Below are 18,495 nucleotides of genomic sequence, written 5' to 3'. Positions count from 1 at the left end.
ACATATTTTAATGAAAAACCAAGAGTTTTATGTGCAAGATGACAGAAATTTAAAATAATGTTTTAGTCATGTAATGCTGCCCTGCCCACCATTGTATGGTATGGTATGGTAGGTGTCATCAGCACTGTGTAGCTCTTTAGCACTTGAAAGGTGACTGGTCCACATTGAGATGAGGTAGTAAATGTCACATGTAAGTCTTTTGAATTTAAAATACTTAATATGAAAGACTGTAACATACCTCAGTAATTTTTTGAATTGGCTACATACTAAAATGATAATATTTTAGATATGTTGATAAAATTAAAAATAATTTAAAATTAAAATATAGTTAAAATGAATTTTGCCTCATTCTTCTTGCTTTTTTTAAATGTTGGTACTAGAAATTTTAAATTACATGGGTGGCTTCCATCTGTGGCCCACATTACATTTTTATTGGATAGCAGTAGCCTTGAGGTTTAATAATTCTTTTTCTTTGGTAGAAACTGTATACTGGAAGGAAAAAAAAAAAACCCAATCCTTTTTCTGGATATTTACGGGTGTATGGGTTGTTTTTGTTTCTGTCTCCTTTCTGTCAGATCACCAGTTCAGGCGAGTTTGTGTTCCCATTAGATTCTCCACACAAAAAGCCTTATGAAGGTCTTATACTGGGAAGAGTTCGAGAAAAAGCTGCTTCACTGTTAAGGTAGGAAGGATGATTTTTCAAAGTTGTATAAATGTATTAATTTTCAGACTTTCAAAAATTAACACATTAATCGTTGGTTTTCCTGAATTTTTACATTTTTGAAAATCTGGAAATGGCCCAGACAAGAAAAGTGTGAATGTTAATGGCACATGTAATTATATATTATCATTTGCTTTATCTAATGTGTAATAGTCATTATTGTAGAAGAGGAAACTATCTGAAATTTCTTAATACTTAAATTGTTGATTTCCATTATTATTTCTCTTCTTAAATTTATTATAAATGTAGATGCTATTTGAAAGGTGAAAAGAAATCAAGACAACTGTGGCTTAAATGTAATGAATTGTCCTTTAAAATACAATTACGTTGTTGTTCTGTTTCAGTAGGAATGCAGATGTGAAAGAGCTGCCCATTCCAGACCACAAGTTAATTGTCAGTGTGCCCTGTACGCTCCATTCACATAAGCCACCTCTTGCTGGTATGTTTCTATAAAATAGAATTGTTGTGACTTTTAGGAAATTGACAGAAGGATTGATTATTGCATTTGAATGGTCTAGAGATTTGGAAATTCAATCAGATATGTGTTATTTTAATTAATATTCTAAAATTATACAGCAGAATTTGTGCATTAGAGAATAGATTGTTTTTTTTTTTTTCTTTTTTTGCTCCAGAAGCCTTTTTATTGTTTGCATTTGGTCCCTGGTTTTGGGGAAAGGCCTCCAGATGGTTAGCCAGGGAGGGGCTCAGCCAGAGGCCCTGACATCAGGTGGGGGAGCCTGGCCTCCGAGGGGGAGCTGGGCTCACTGGCCTCTTGTGCTCTGGGAGCGTCAGCCTTCCCAGGAGGTACCAACTTGGTTGGCCTGCAGAGGTTGGTCAGGTGGCCACCACATCCAGGAGGTGGCGCTTCAGGAAGGCACAGAGATGGTGGATCTATATGGGCAGAACCCAGGGCGTGCAGATCCAGAGCGGTCTGGTTCAGGTCCTTCTCCAGGCCCGTGGTGGCATCCAGTGCTTGTCCCACTTGTCTGGAGGCAGCTCGGGCCTCAGGGAAGCGGGGGATGCCGCCACTGCCACTGCGCTGGCTCTGCATCTTCAGAGGCTGCCGGGCCAGCGCATGGGAGGAGCGGGGTCGGGAGCCCTCCAGGGGCACATCGTGGCCTCGAATCAAAGCCCACAGAGAGGTGGGTGTCGGAGACCCGCCCACCAGTGGCTGACCACTTCCTCCGCTGGGTGGAATAATTCCCATGGGTCTGGGAGCGCATCATCGTGGTCGGCAGTAAGAAGCTCACCGCAAAAGTGGTGCTGAATGGTCTTGGAGGTTGTGATCTGAAAGAAGTCTGGAGGGTGGCTGGAAAAAGGGTCTGTTAGGTCCAAACTGTTGAAGCAGAGATGGAGCCGTGGGAACACCCAGAGAACAGTGTAGAGTCGTCTTACCTTACCTCAGTCTTTCCTCTCCCACCGTGTGTTAGGGTCCCCGACTAATGGGGCTCATTGGTGCAACCAATGAAGTATGGTGGTACTTCTGAGGACTGTAGTTCCGGGGGCTTTATTTTACTGTCAGGGTTCCACCCTTTGCTTGCTCTAAAGCCCAGAGCTTAGAAGGCAGTCAGAGAGATGCTTTGGAGAAGGCAATGGCAACCCACTCCAGTACTCTTGCCTGGAAAATCCCATGGATGGAGGAGCCTGGTGGGCTGCAGTCCATGGGGTCGCTAAGAGTCAGACACGGCTGAGTGGCTTCACTTTCCCTTTTCACTTTCATGCTTTGGAGAAGGAAATGGCAACCCATTCCAGTGTTCTTGCCTGGAGAATTCCAGGGACGGGGAAGCCTGGTGGGCTGCTGTCTCTGGGGTCGCACAGAGTCGGACACAACTGAAGGGACTTAGCAGCAGCAGCAGCAGCAGCAGCAGAGAGATGCTTACAATTCCCTTGATATATGGTAGACAGTCTCAGTTTTATGTTGAGTAGTGTTGCTCTTCTGAGCCGTTGGAAAGGTAGTTGCTGTATCCTGCAGTTCTTAATAGTCTTAATGTTTTAGTATGATGTTCATCATTTAATGAAACTAAACAGCAAGGAATAGTGGAAAGTTTCGGCTTTTCAGATTGACCTAAAGGACCTTGAATCCTGTCTTTGCTACTTGAGTGAGTTACTGATAATTTTCCACCTCAGAGTTGTTGTTTGAAGAGTGGATAATGATATTTAGTCTTTCAGAGTTGTGAGGATTGGTTGCATTTGAAAGTCTGTCACATATAGTAGAAGATCAGTAAATGCTAAGTTTTTCCACTGAAAGAATAAAAAAATAGGAAGGAATATAAGTCCTTGAGAAATACTGAATTTGACATTAAAAGTTCATGAGGTACCCACTGAAAAATAAAAAAAAAAAATAAAAAAAATTTTAAAAAAAGCAAAAAAAAAAAAAAAAAAAGTGGGTGAACAGTAAAAGTCTTCAGTGAAAAGAGAGCCAAGTACTTAATCTTTCTGTTTAACTCGTACACTCACAAAAATAAAAACCACTGTTGGACCTCAAAAAAAAAAAAAAAAAAGTTCATAAGCTAGGATACATAGGAAGGTGAATTCACATTCCCAAAAGGATGTTTACTGGTAGCACTCCAGATTTCTCATGTCTTAGATTGGTTATGCAGAAAAGTCTTTAGTGTTAATTCATTTGAGAAATATTCAGATGTCTACCTGTTGATCCATTTTTTGACCTAGAGGGATTCTCAGTGAGTAATTGCCTTTAAACTTTGGACTGTGATAGATTCTTTAATGCAAGTAAACATTTGACTTAAATGGAAATTCTGTACTGTTCTTTGAGAAAAAAATTATGTTTGCTACCAGTTATACTCAGTGGAGGAAATCTAAGGTGTATTCTTCTCATTTGAATTTTCTTTATCATTTGGTGAGTATCAAAGTTTAATAAAAGGTTTGTCTTTAGGGCTTATTTTTTTTAGTTTGAAAAATCCAAAAGTCAGACCCAAAAAACCTTTCATTCCCAAATGATAGTTAAACTATTTCTCAATTCATTTTACATAGATTATGTTTAAAGATGAGTCTTAAGATACAAGGTTTTATAAAATAGTGATTAAAATTAGTGTTTTTTTAAAAAAAACAAAAAAATTAGTGTTTTATTACTATTAATAAAAATTAGCACTACATTTTATAGCTTGTATTTATGAAGTGCAGTTCTTCTGTATCCCCAGTAGAGAGCAACACAAACACATTTTTGGGTTGAGAATATTTAAAAAGAAAAGTTAGATTTTGAGGGGAAAATTTTTGCGTGATTTGATATATGTAATCCTTACATTTTGATTAAGTACTGGTATGACAAGAAGTATTTATAATCCTTTATTTTTGAGTCCATGTTTCTGTATAGTAAGTGTCTGTGTTTTGGATGTAGAGCTACATAAGGCCATCAGAAAGCAACTTTCAGATTTCTGCAATATATTTTATTCTGAAATTAGAACTCTAGGATTTGGTATAATACATGCTGTCTATGTAATGCTTAAAACTTTTACATGTAAATGTTCTTAAAGTGCTTTTTGCAAATTCACAGAATGAAGTGCTCTCTCCTTAACTTCTAAAAACACCAAGGTGTTTTTTTTAAACAAGTTTTAGTTTGTTATTTGTACTGCACAATTAAAAAAACACCAAATTGGCAGCATATTCCATTTCAAAATGATGCATTTACTCTTTTTAAGTTTTGAAATTTCTCCCTGTGGATTGAAACATAAGCCAACAATAGCTATGGTTTTTCAGCCTAATGTAAATTTATAATCTTTTAAGTTTAAAGATTTAAGATATGAATATAATGAAATAAAAGTATTTGAATCAAAAGTTTGGTTTTCATATTGCTCCTTAGAGGAGTTTCTGCTTCTTTTCACTGCTTTACTCACTAACAGTTTGTATCTGGAGAGTTAAATACAGTTTGATGAGATTCTATGCACTGACATTTGATTACTTTTCCCCCAGCTGCCTCTTGCTCCCAAGCAGAAGGGGAATGAACTAGCTATATATGAACTATTTCCTCTCCATTGGTTAGAAGTATGTTTTGCTAATGCCAGATGTTATGTAATTATTTATATATATGTCATATTTAAATTTATACATGTGAATTTACTTTTAAAAATTGGGATATAAATGCCATATAACATCATATTAGTTTCAGGTGTGTAACATATGATTCAAGGTATATATACATTTTCACTGATCACAATAAGTCTGCACATAATTATAATATTTTTTCCTGTGATGAGAACTTTTAAGATCTTACATTTTCATTTACATTGATATTTAAAATTAGTAAGAATAAAACATTTCCATTAATTTGCCTCTGTTTCTTTTGGTTTGTTTTGAAAATTAAACATATGTAGTTAACATTGTAAAAACTTTACTCCTTGATTTTCTGTGTTTTGCAACCAAAAAGGAAAAAAGTGATGCCAAAATGTGTTCCATTGATAAAGTGGGAGAGGATAAATGGGTTTAGGTTTTATGTATTTTTTTCACTTCAAATACTTGACCATCTTTTTCTGTTAGTTTATGAAGTCCTAGAAAACATGGATATCTATTTCTTTTGTTAAGTCCCATAGTGCTTATAATGGGTGCTCAGAAATAGTAAACAGTTTTGATTGGCTGATTCCAGTTTGGATTCTAGTTTAAAATGCCAAAGTAGAGTCATTAACATCTTTGTACTGAAGAACTGAACAAGCAAGCAGAAGCAAGACAACAAAATCTTACTTCAGTATAATGTTGCTGCTGCTGCTGCTAAGTCGCTTCAGTTGTGTCTGACTCTATGCAGCCCCATAGATGGCAGCCCACCAGGCTCCTCTGTCCCTGGGATTCTCCAGGCAAGAATAATGGAGTGGGTCAGTATAATGTTAGACCACTTTAAAAGTGAGTTGAGGCTGGTGAGGCATTGAATTCATGGGGCAAAACATGGAAAAGTGATATAAAAGTTTTTTGTCCCTTAAGACTCTGGGGAAATGTTTCTCACTCAAGGTTAGTAGCATTTAGTTATATACTTATGAAAGGACTAGAAGTCTCATGTCAGCATCTCCTGCTGCTACTGCTGCTAAGTCGCTTCAGTCGTGTCCAATTCTATGCGACCCCATAGACGGCAGCCCACCAGGCTCCCCTGTCCCTGGGACTCTCCAGGCAAGAACACTGGAGTGGGTTGCCATTTCTTTCTCCAATGCATGAAAGTGAAAAGTGAAAGAAGTCTCTCAGTCGTGTCCGACTCACAGCGACCCCATGGACTGCAGCCTACCAGGCTCCTCCGTCCATGGGATTTTCCAGGCAAGAGTACTGGAGTGGGGTGCCATTGCCTTCTCCGTCAGCATCTCCTAGAAGCTATCAAAGCCCAGATTTGAGTTTGTTTGAGTTGTAGGCAATGAATACTTTTGATTCTTTGATAGATAGGATCAGTGTTTTTAGACAAACAATTATTTTGCTGTGAGAGCAACTAAAGAACTTTATGAAATATAAAATTTTTCATATATTACCTTTTAAATCTAACCTCTATGAAGTATTTCTAAGGAACCCTTATCATTCCTAAAGAGAATTTGATGGATTTCTTTGAAGCTCAATCCTATAAAGCCATTAGGAACTATATTTTGCCTGTTCTAATGACTTTTCATACTTGAATTATTATTTTCATACTAAGTTCCTGTTGAAGAATAAATATACACCAAAAAATATATAGCTCACCAGCAACATGATCAAGGTTAAACCGATTTAAATATTTGTCATTCAAATGAGCATGTGCTTAAAAAAAAGCTTCTGTTAGTGTAGATTACAGCTATGAGATGCCATTTTCTGAACAAAATACAATGCTCAGTAGTTATGAATATATTGAACAAGGAATGTTTAACTGTGGAAATAATATAGTGAAGTTTTAGGTAAAGAAGTATCTGTAATTTGGAATTGAAGGAATGTTCTCAGTACTGCCAAATTATAGCTGAGGAGGTAAGAGTTATTTGTTAGGAATATGTTCTGAATGTTTATTTGTGTGTCCAACTCTTAACACTAAATTATGTTTTTGTGGAAACTTACCCTGATATTTATCTTAGTTTGTAAAGTGGATTGTCTCTGTATTATTCCTATATACTTTTGTCCATGCATGGATTACATTTATTGAAAAATAAATTAAGCTAGTGCTTGGGAGCTATGTCAGCATTATTGGAAAACTGAAAAGTCACTGGTGCGGGTGTTAAAATCCTCATTTCTCCTCTACAAATGAAAACTGATAAATCAGGACTGTTGAAAGTTCTGATGGTATTGTTCTCAATCTCAAGGGTGCTTATTTCAAATGACTTTCTAATTATAAATAGTGAAGTCTATGATGAAATCCTTGAAATTAACTTGCTGTTTTTCTTTTTTAAGGAAACATCTCTGCTTTTCTCCTCTTAACTACTAAAGGAGGTTGATTCCTTCCTTAATAATAATTTTTGTGGTTTTTTTCTTTTCTCTTTTTTGGACAGAGGTTCTAAAAGACTATATCAAGCCAGAGGGAGAATGTTTGGAATTGTTTGCTCGAAATTTACAGCCAGGTTGGACTAGTTGGGGCAATGAAGTTCTCAAATTTCAACACATGGATTATTTTGTTGCTCTGGAGTCTACAAACTGACTAGGCTCTTAAAATTGTGTTTTTCTTTGGTTTTTCCTTACTCCTCCTTTCATTCAGATTGATGTTTTCCTTTTTTTTTTTTACCAACCAGTATGCTTAGAGATGTAAACAGAACTTCGTTTTTCAGCAAAGTGACTAGAAGTGACTGACCGTCATATAATTTCAAGATGAATTTTACTTCAGGTGCACTAGTATTCCACATTATTCTGGACTCTCTACAAATAAAAGAGGTAAGCAGTTTGAAAGAAGGCAAGACTTTGTTATTGAAAAAGTTCAGAAAGCACGCATTATGGACCTGAAGTCATAATTCTGCATATGGATGTGTTTGTTTAGCCCACATGGTGTTGTTAAAAAAAAATTTTGAACCATAAGAGAATTTCAGGAAATCAGGAAATTTCACATACTAAGTCTTTAATCATCAGAAACTCTGGCTAGACAGTCTGTACTGTACCGGCTATACAGTCTGGCTGTACAGTCTGTAGTTTTTGCTGACATCAGTCTGTGGGACCCAGTGATGCCAACATTTGGGAAGGGCCATGTACTCTCCAGTTTACTAAAGTAACCTTGCCCCATGCCAGTCAGTTATATGTTCTACTTAACCCCTGTACAACCTGAATTTAGAACTTCTTGTTTAGTGTTACATTCTGGAATACATTCAAAGGCCTGTCAAGTACCACATCATTGTACTGAGTTCATGAGACTTTTTTTGGAGGGTTTTAAATTGCATTCATGGTCACTTTTCAATTATTTTTTGGTTTTGCTTGTTCCTCTAGAAGGAAAAAAAAATTCTTACAATGTTAGAGAGTAAACATTGCTTGGACTTAATTGATATTTATAGACTATTCCATCTGAAAGCAGCAGAATACGCATTCTTCTCTAGTGCACTTGGAGCATTCTGTAGGGTGGATCACATGCTGGGTCTCAAAACAAACCTCAGTAAATTTTAAAAAGTTGAAATCACATCAAACATATTTTCCAACCATAATACTATGAGATTAGAAATCAACTACAGGAAAAAGCTAGTAAAAACTCTAAAAACTGTGACATGCTGATGAAAGAAATGGAATATGACACAAACAGATGGAAAGACACACTGTTCTTGGATTGGAAGAATCAATGTTGCTAAAGTTACTATACTACCCAAGGCAATGTACAGATCCAGTGTAATCCCTAACAGATTACCAATAGAATTTTTCACAGAGCTGGAACAAAAATTTAAAAATTTGTATGGAAATGTGAAAAACTCAGGATATCCAAAGCAATTCTGACAAAGACAAATGGAGTTGGAGAAATCGGGCTCCCTGACTTTAAACTATATTACAAAAAAAAAAAAAACAAAAAAAACACAAACAAACAAAAAAATAAAATAAACTATATTACAAAGCTACAGTAATCAAAGCAGTATTGTACTGGAACAGAAACAGAAATATAGATCAATGGAACAAGATAGAATGCCTAGATAGAAACCCACGCACCTATGGTTAGCTAATCTACAATAAAGGAGGCAAGAATATACAATGGAGAAAAGACAGTCTCTTCAGTAAGTGACACTGGGAACACAGCTATATATTAAAGAATGAACTTAGAATATTCTCTAACACTGTACACAAAAGTAAACTCAAAATGGATTAAAGCCCTAAATGTAAGACAGATACTATAAAACAGTCTTTGACATAAATTGCAGCAATATCTTTTTGGATCTACCTCATAGACCAATGAAAATAAAACCAAAAATACAGAAATGGGACCCAGTTAAGCTTAAAAGCTTTTGCACAGTAAAGGCAACCATAAGCAAAGTGAAAAGACAACTCACAGAATGGAAGAATATATTAATATTTGCAAATGAGGTGACCAAAAAAGATTAAGCTCCAAAATAATACAAATAGCTCTTGCAGCTCAATATAAAAAAACCCAAAAATAATCCAGTTTTAAAAAAAAGGGCAGATCTAAATAGGCATTTTTCCAAAAAAATACATACAGATGGCCAAAGAACACACGTAAAGATGCTCAGCATTGCTAATTTTTAGAGAAATGAGGTATCATCCCACACTGGTCAGAATGACCATCATCAAAAATCTACAAACAATAGAAGAGGGTGTGGAGAAAAGGGAACCCTCCTGCAGTGTTGGGAATGTAAATTGGTACAACCACTATGGAGAGTAGTATGGACATTCCTTAAAAAACCAAAATCAGCCATATGATCCAACAATCCCACTCCTGGGCTCATATCCAGAGAAAACCATAGTTCGAAAAAATATGTGCACCCCTGTGTCCATTGCAGCACTAGTCACAGCAGACAAAATATGAAGCAGCCTAAATGTCCATTGAGAGAGGAATGGATAAAGAAGATGTGATATATGTACAGTGGACTGTTAGCCATAAAAAAAGAAATAATACCATTTGCAGCAATGTGGATGGACCTAGAGATTATCATACTAAGTGAAATAAGTCAGAGAAAGACAAATAGCATATGATACCACTTATATGGAAAACTAAAAAGTTGATACAAATGAATTTATCTATAAAACAGAAACAGCCTTATAGTCTTTGAAAGCAAATACATGGTTAGCAAAGGAGAAAGGCTGAGAGGGGGGAGGAATAAATTAGGAATTTGGGATTAACAGATACACAAATAGATAATCAACAAAGACCTACTGCATAGTATAGGGAACTATACTCAGTGTTCTATAATAACCTGTATGGGAAAAGAATCTGAAAAAGTGGATGTTTATTTGGGTATAATTGACTCACTTTGCTATACACCTGAGACTAACAACATTGTAAATCCACTATACCCCAATATAAAATTTAAATTAGAAAATAAAAGTAAAAAAAAAAGTTCCCCCTAAAAAAGTAAAAAAAAAAAAAAAAAAGTAACCACTGCTTAGGATTGTGAAAAAAAAATTTTTTTTTTTTTTGTGAAAAAATTTTTATATATTATTTCCCGATTTTCTACAAATAAGTGTTTACTAAGTAAAATATTTTTACTGGAATTATTCTTTGAAAAACATGCTGACTTATTATGTGTAACCTGTAAAAATTTTTTTGAGGTATATTTTTTCACAGAGTAACGTTCTCCAGTTTTCAGTGTAGAATTCAGTGAGTTTTGAAGATGTATATATAGGTGTCTGTCTACAGCCATAAACATTATATAGAACATTTCCTTCATCCCTTGAAATTCATGTGTCCATTTGCGTCAGTCGTATCCTCCCACTTTTGCCATTGGCAAATAATGATTTGTTTTGTATCATTAGTTTTGCATTTTTTAGAGTTTCATATAAATGAAAACATAGACTATGTAATCTATTGTGTTTGGCCTTTTAGCATTTTGAGAAAAGTGTTTATACTATTTACAGATTTTCTACAAATGTTTATCTACTAAGTAAAATGTTAGATTGAAATGACTGACTGACTGTCAGGATTGCCAGTTTATTTGCTGATTTTGCCAAATAAAAATGCTGTTTTTGAAGTTTGTTAATTCTTTGAGTATGTGAGTTTCAGAGGCTTAACTTTGAGCCTTGCTTTAGTTGCTGCCTTTGTTCTGACCTTGTAGACTCTATCTGCCTTGTCCTGTTCTAGTCATCCAGATTCTGGACTCAAACTCACTCTCACCAGAAAACCCTAGGCCCCCAAATCTTACCTTTTCAGGCTTGGAACTCTAGAGACCTATCTTCAGCGATTTTTATGTATTCAGCTTCAGAGAGACATTGGATTTTTTACTGACTGTGATTCAGAGGAAGATTATAATCACCTTAAAGGGCTTTCCCTTCCTTAAAGGTGCTGCTTAATTCACTTCATTTGACTCACATCATGTCCTGTTGGGTTACCACATGCTAACACTTTTGGCATAGTTTTTGGGTTATTAGAATTCTTTTACTTCAGTTATGTCACTTTATCCTCAAAGCAGTCTTATGAAGTTGAAGCTATAATGAGGGAACAGGTTCATAGAGGTGAGCTGACATGGTTAATAAATGATAACCAATATGTGAGTTCTATTCTGTTTCCTCAGGACACTTCATGTTGTACCATGTTTCCTAATGAACTTGAGGTCTTAATAGTAAGCATATCAGCTACTAATCAGAGGATCCACCATGTGGCCTGAAGCAAATTTAGAATGGTTCATAGGTAGTCATCCAAAATAACTTTCTCAATATATGATGCCATCAGTCTTGGATTAGGAACACAATATTTTTTTGTTAGGGGTTTTAGTGACATTAGTTGGAGTGACAGCCTGTGTGTGACTCAAGAGTCAGACGGGCTGCTAAACCCTTTGACATAGGCTGTTAGCACATTTACCATGCAGTTGTATTTCCTCAATCAGAATAGCCTTTTTTTAATTCATATTTTTAAGGAAGCTCTTCTGCAAGAGGTAGACTTGAACTGGAGGGTGGCGGTTCTGCTTATTAGAATAAGTGACAGAAGTACAGGTGCAGATAATTTGATGCACCATGGTTATCTGCCTTCAGTGTTCGGTTGTGTAGACCAACCCCAAACTCCATTGAGAATCTTAATCAAATTCATGACTCTGTTGATCAATCTGATCCAGCTTGAAAGCAAGTCAGAATACCAGAATACCATGATAGTTTCACGGAATATTTTCTTCTAAATATTCCTAGGAGTTAACATAGATTTTCTGTGGCTTCTGTGAACTTGAGTGAAAACTACTGGACTTTTTCAGTATCAGTGCAAGTACTTGGGGCCATATAAAAATGAATTGATCTCTAGGAGTGGATAGCATGAGGAAAACTTTTTTCCAACCACTTTTGCTGGTTAAATTTTGGCCTGGTCGTCAGATAACTGTGACACAGCAGTGGGGTAGCTTTGGATGACAGCTAAGGTGAATGAATGGTCATTTGTAGCATTGAGGCCAGGCCACAGCTGTGAAAGCGAGTCCTAAATACTAGACCACCAGGGAACTTCCTGGAAGAATCCATTTTCAAGTTCATTCAGATTGATAGCAGAATTCAGTTGTTTCCTTGCGGGCCATTGGCTAGGAGTCAATTCATCTTCTAGAGGCTGTTCTCTGGTCTTTGCACATGACTCCTTCCATCTTCAAGGTCACAGAAGTGCATTGAGTGCTTCTTACTCTTTGATTCTCTGACTTTGCCTTGTGTTGTCATCTAGAGAAAATTCTGTTTTTAAAGTGCTTTTGTGATTAGATTGGACCCACATGGTTAATCTCCCTTTTTTCATACAATGAAGTAGTCATGGGCATGATAATTCATCATGTCACAGGTCCCCACCAAACTCAAAGGGGAGAGGGTTATACAAGCAAGAAGGTCACTGGGAGTCATTCTTAAGATTTTGCCTAACACAACACAACCCCTGACCGCCAACAATCCATGTCTGTCCCACAAGTGAAATACATTTACCCTATCCTCAGGTTCAAAATGGAATCATTCTATTACAGCATCACGTTCAAGTCCAGAGTCTTATAAATTCTACCAGCTTAAAAGTCCCATATCTCATCATCTAAATCAGATTAGAACAGGCTCTGGTATAATCCATTAAGTACAGCTTCTGGGCAAAGTTCTACATCTGTGGACCTGTGAAACTGAAGAAAATGTGACCTGCCTCCAATACTTCCACAGTAGTTGAATGGGCTTGGCATAAGAGTTACAGTTTTTCCAGTTAAAAAATAGGGGAGAATGGGGAACAAATAGCATTTTTACTTGTCTGCTTGTCCAAAGCAGTTTAAAAATCCAGCCAGGTAAACTCCAGGCAGAGTTCCTTGATTCGAGCTTCAAGGCTGGGCAGTAATGGGGTGGTTTTCAGCTCTGCATTTTGGGTTCTTGGCTCCATCTTCTGAGCTCTGATTCTGCTCTCTGCTTTTGTTTCCATCTTTTGAATCATTCTTTTTTTGAAACATTGAAGTATAGTTGATGTACAGTAATTTACTGGTGTACAACATGGTGATTCACAGTTTATAAAATGCTATGCCACATTTATGGGCTGCCCAGGTGGTGCTAATAAAAGAACCAACCCTCATGCCAATGCAGGAGATGTAAGAGAGATGTAAGAGACGCAGGTTCAATCTCTGGGTAGGGAAGATCCCCTGGAGGAGGATATGGCAACCCTCTCCAGTATTATTATTTTTTAAAATTAATTTAATTGGAGACTAATTACTTTACAATATTGTAGTGGTTTTTGCCATACATTGACATGAATCAGCCATGGGTGTACATGTGTTCCCTGTCCTGAACCCTCCTCCCAGCTCCCTCCCCATCCCATCCCTCTGGGTCATCCCAGTGCACCAACCCTGAGCACCTTGTCTCATGCATCAAACCTGGACTGGCAATCTGTTTCACATACGATAATATACATGTTTCAGTGTTGTTCTCTCAAATCATCCCACCCTTGCCTTCTCCCACAGAGTCCAAAAGTCTGCTCTTTACATCTGTGTCTCTTTTGCTGTCTCGCATATAGGGTCATCGTTACCATCTTTCTAAATTCCATATATATGCATTAATATACTGTATTGGTGTTTTTCTTTCTGACTTACTTCACTGTGTATAATAGGTAGGTTCCAGATTCATCCACCTCATAAGAACTGATTCAAATGTATTCTTTTTAATAGCTGAGTTATTCCATTGTGTATATATATCACAGCTTTCTTATCCATTCGTCTGCCAGTGCACATCTAGGTTGCTTCCATGTCCTGGCTATTGTAAACAGTGCTGCATTGAACATTGGGGTACACGTGTCTCTTTAAATTCTGGTTTTCTCGGTGTGTATGCCCAGCAGTGGGATTGCTGGGTTGTATGCAGTTCTATTAACAGTTTTTTAAGGAATCTTCACACTGTTCTCCATAGTGGCTGTACTAGTTTGCATTCCCACCAACAGTATAAGAGGGTTCCTTTTTCTCCACATCCTCTCCAGCGTTAATTGTTTGTAGACTTTTTGATAGCAGCCATTCTGACCAGCGTGAGATGGTACCTCATTGTGGTTTTGATTTGCATTTCTCTGATAATGCCACTCCAATATTCTTGCCTGGAAAATCCCTAACCCTAACAGAGGAGCCTGGTGGGCTACGGTCCATAGTGTTGCAAAGACTTGGACAAGACCAAAGCAACTTTGCACGCACATGTCATGTTTATAGTTATTACAAAATATTGGCTATATCCTCCATATTGTATAATAGATCCTTGTAGCTTATTTTATACCTAATAGTTTGAGTTCTCCTTTTCTATGAAAGGTAGCATGTATTTACAGTTGAATTATTTTATCAGCCTGCTTCCTGTCCGTAGAATTTGGGAGATTTGACAGCCTTTTCTTTTTTCATTTTATACTCTCTCCTGTTCAGTCCACATTAGTATTGTGTCTGCTGATATAAGATTCTGAAGAACCAATGGATCTTGTTTGAAATTCCCATTCACTCCCATCAGACAAGACCCAAATCCACAAATCTTTTTTTTAACAATAGAAAAATGAACGTATATATTTATATATATATAAACACACACATGTATATATATATGTCTCATTTACACATGAGATGCCGAGAGGAAAAAGAGTAACTCCTCTAGGTGGTTTAGTATTCCAGCTTATATAGTATCTTCAACAAACAGTAATAACTTTGTGGAGAAATAGCAGGGCAAAGAAAAGCAGTTTCAGGCTTCCAGGGGTGGAGATAAAAGGCTAGTTAGTAAAGTTTGTTATGTGGATTCCTCTGGTGCCTTCTCCAGGCTGATAGGGTCTAAAGTTGTCTCTGAGGACTAACCTTTGTCCTTCCAGATAAAGAGAAGGGACCCTGTTTTTAGGCAGACTGAGAGAGGTCACAGAGATTTTCTTGTATCTACTTCTTTTCAGTTGTGAAGTTTTCTTCCTATCGATTTCATCTTGGTAGCAATTATTCTCCAAATACTAATCTTTACATGTATATTGACCTAATTCAACTAATTAAAGTGGAGTTTCAGAGGTACTCAGGTCATTTGACAGGGAGAGATTTGTGTTCTCTTAGCTCACCAAAAATGAAACTAAAACCAAAAGCTTAATAGACATAGCAGATATGGGCAGATCCAAATAAATCTTGTATTCCCAGGAGGTGCAGTGGTAAAGAATCTGCCTGTCCATGCAGGAGACACTAGAGAAGTGGATCTTCCTGCATCAGGAAGATCCCCTGGAGTAGGAAATGGCAACCTGTGCCAGTATTCTTGCCTGGGAAATCCCATGGACAGAGGAGCCAGGCCAGTTACAGTCCATGGGGTGGAAAAAGAGTCAGATAGGACTGAACGACTGACCACACACACACACACACACACACACACACACAGATAAATGCTGCATACAAAAAAAAAAATAGCCACTTACGTTTCCTCCTTTGTGAGTTTTTTTTTTTTTTTTTTTTACCATTTTGTCAAATGAAGTACTGAGCTTCATAAAAGAAAACATGATCGAACTGGTTAAATTGATAATGTACAGGCTTACTCTTTACTCTGTGTGGGCTCTGGAACCATGCTTGTCCCTCCCTTTTAGGGAAAAGTAATTTAGATGTTTAAAGAAGTCCTCAGGTGTGTACAACTAGACTGTGGTGTAGAACTTGACATAAAGAGGGAAGTTTCAGAGAGAAATATAAGGAGGTTAAAAGTGCGTGCTTTTTCTGCATGATTTGTTGGGGAGCAAGCATTTATTTTGGATTTCCTCCTCTCCCTTTTCCTTCCCTTTCACTGCCCTTCTCTCCAGTGTGGCCCAGGGCTACCTCCCCTTTCACTTTCGCCCTTGGAAAGCCTAGAAGGACTAGGGTGGAGTACAGAGGATGAGTGGAAGGTATGATTCTAGCCTTGAAAGGGGCTTTGCATCACTCATGGTGCATCCAAGTTCATCTGGGTAGGAGAGGTCTCAGGCTTAGGACCAGGAACATGCTCTTGTGGATCTCTGCTGAGGTTAGGCAGTTAATGGAGGAATCAAGGACTCGAGAGCTTCTGTCAACCTTTCCATTGGTGAAGACTAAGAAATATTATATTTTTGTTACTACATCACATTTTAATTTTAAATGTACTGATGGAAAAGATGGTTCATTGTCTCCAAGGGCACATTGTTCTATAGCATATTCAGCTCTGAAAATTTTTAATGAGATAAAATGTATGTTTCCTTTCTTGACATTCTTAAAAGTTAGCAAGCGAAAGAGCAGAAAGAAAGGAAAATGAGAAAAAAAGCTTTGGTTAAAAAAAATGTCAAGCTTTTTGATTATTCTGTACATGATATGTCTCAAGGTTGTTCTATTCTTTCAAATACAATGGGAGAGCTGAGCCCATACGATTTTCTCCTTCCTCTTGACTATTCCTTCTTTTGATCTTTAGCTCTTAGCATAGTGCTTTATTGCACAGTGGGAACTCAATAAATGTATGCTGAATGTTGGATTGGAGATACTTGTGTTAAAGTTGAAGGTGAATGGAGTGGGGAGAGAGCGTGGACAGGGCGAGCTGAAATTTTACATGCCAAACACAATACATTACTGTGCCTCTAAAACTTTGCAGTTTACAAAGGGCTGCTACATACAGGGTCTTAGTTTTCCTCACAACAACCCTATAGGATATTCCTGTATTCCTCTTTTATTTATGCATCCCAGAGAGGTTAAGTGTCTTGTCTTAACTACAGGCAGAGTTAGGTCTCACACCCAGTTCTCCTTTCTCCCCAAAGGTAAGAGAGAAAGTTTTCCAGAAGCAGGGAATTAGCAGAGGATTCAGAGATGCAGAAATTTTAAAGAAGATACAATTTTGCCATAATCTTCATGGTTTTGCTGAGAAAAATCCATTTCGGAAGAGTTAAGGATGGGAAGAAGACTATAAGAGTGGACGCCCTTACTTTCTTCAAGGGGAAAATCCTTTCTAAGTAAAATTGTTTTCTCCCATATTTAATAACTGAAAAAGTCAATGATTTGAATAACTCCACAAGATGTCCTATAATATCAGCCCAATTGTAAATGTATAGTTTATGAATGATTTCAAGTTGCTAAAGTGAAAAAAAAACTTACAAAGTAAGAGAGTATTGGTCAATTTGTTTTGCACTTAGAAGCAACTATTTTCTGAAATATTTAAGGGCTACCAGTCTGTACCCTGTTTCTTTAAGTATTCATAAATATTTGCTAAAAGACATATGTTGGTAAGGATTGTTACTATGCACAATATACTTTAGGATTTTACTGTATTTCTTATGTCATCATTCAGGTTTTTCATGTCATTTTTTTTTCAGTGTTCCACAGTTGATTGCTGAAATATCTGCGGAACTCAATATTTTAGAAAACTCTTCTATACATGTCAAGACATTTCTGTGTAAAATTATACAAATGCTGCTGTCTGGTAGTCATGAGCTCACTACCGCCCCCTGTCTAAATAGAGTAGCGCATGCTCTCACCTGTAGGGATGAAATGAATATATGGAGCTTGTCCCCAAAGTAGTGAAACCTAGAAGGTATCATGTGTTGATATAATTTATTTTTATAATATTCTTAGCATTCTATGTGCAATTTCTTTTGTTTGCTTTAAGTTTGCTTTAAATCCTTAATCTGTGAACTAATACTTTTGCTCATACCTGAGAAAAAGGGCCTAAAAAATGACACGAGAATATTTTAGACATTTTCTCTTGAGTTTTTTGGTACATCTAGAAAAAGTGGGAGATAGATGATAGAGTGTTTGGCCCTTGGGTCAACAATGTAATTCATTTACTAGCTCAAATATTTATTGTATACCTACCTATCAGGAACTGTGCTGGGGAGATAGTGTGGAAAAAGACAGACACTGTCCTTGGCCTCCTGGGCTTATAGTTTATAATCACCAGATAGCATATAGAATAGAAGCAAAGTGATTGAAAAATTGTGTAAAGATGAAAGTAGAACAGGAGTCCTGTGAGTTTGTGGGTGGGGACAGAGCATTGCCTTGATGCCCCTTATTCTGCTTCCTTAAAAGGTCATCAGAATGCTGGTCACTTCTCTTGTGATATGGGCCTCTCTCTCACTTGGCAACTCAGTCCACTAGCAGCTATAATTTGCTAAAGCATAGAAGTTTTTTATTTTTTTTAAACCGATGTTCAATTCAGAGCACAGATCAGATCAGTCCTCTGCACATTAGAGATTTCTGCCTGCACTGCAGTTAACAAAGGCAACACACAATAATCCATTCTGTCCCAGTGCAGTAACCTGTGATGACTAGTTAATCTCACTCTGCCTCCAAGCCCTGGCATCTTCCATGTCCCTGAAA

At 37.1% G+C, this 18,495-nt stretch overlaps 1 protein-coding gene across 6 annotated transcripts in view; it reads left to right on the top strand.

The window, feature by feature from the left end:
- The window catches only part of METTL4 (methyltransferase 4, N6-adenosine), a 37,021-nt gene extending 19,416 nt beyond the window's left edge, over positions 1-17,605 (top strand). For 2 of the 6 annotated variants that reach the window (XM_065932511.1, XM_065932509.1), the window contains 3 exons: positions 576-682; positions 1,066-1,160; positions 7,156-10,742. In XM_065932511.1, coding sequence (XP_065788583.1) covers positions 576-682; positions 1,066-1,160; positions 7,156-7,301 — 348 coding nt within the window. In that variant the 3' untranslated portion in view covers positions 7,302-10,742. Of the gene's footprint in view, positions 1-575; positions 683-1,065; positions 1,161-7,155; positions 10,743-17,492 lie in introns of those variants that run through there. The other 4 variants (XR_010662895.1, XM_065932513.1, XM_065932510.1 and 1 more) reach the window with 4 other exon arrangements.
- The last annotated feature ends 890 nt before the right edge of the window (positions 17,606-18,495 follow it).

Source organism: Muntiacus reevesi, chromosome 4, assembly GCF_963930625.1.
Source record: "Muntiacus reevesi chromosome 4, mMunRee1.1, whole genome shotgun sequence".
In the NCBI taxonomy this organism is placed as follows: domain Eukaryota; kingdom Metazoa; phylum Chordata; class Mammalia; order Artiodactyla; family Cervidae; genus Muntiacus; species Muntiacus reevesi.
The sequence above is the reverse complement of the archived record's forward strand: the minus strand, read 5'-3'. Positions and strand labels throughout refer to the sequence as shown.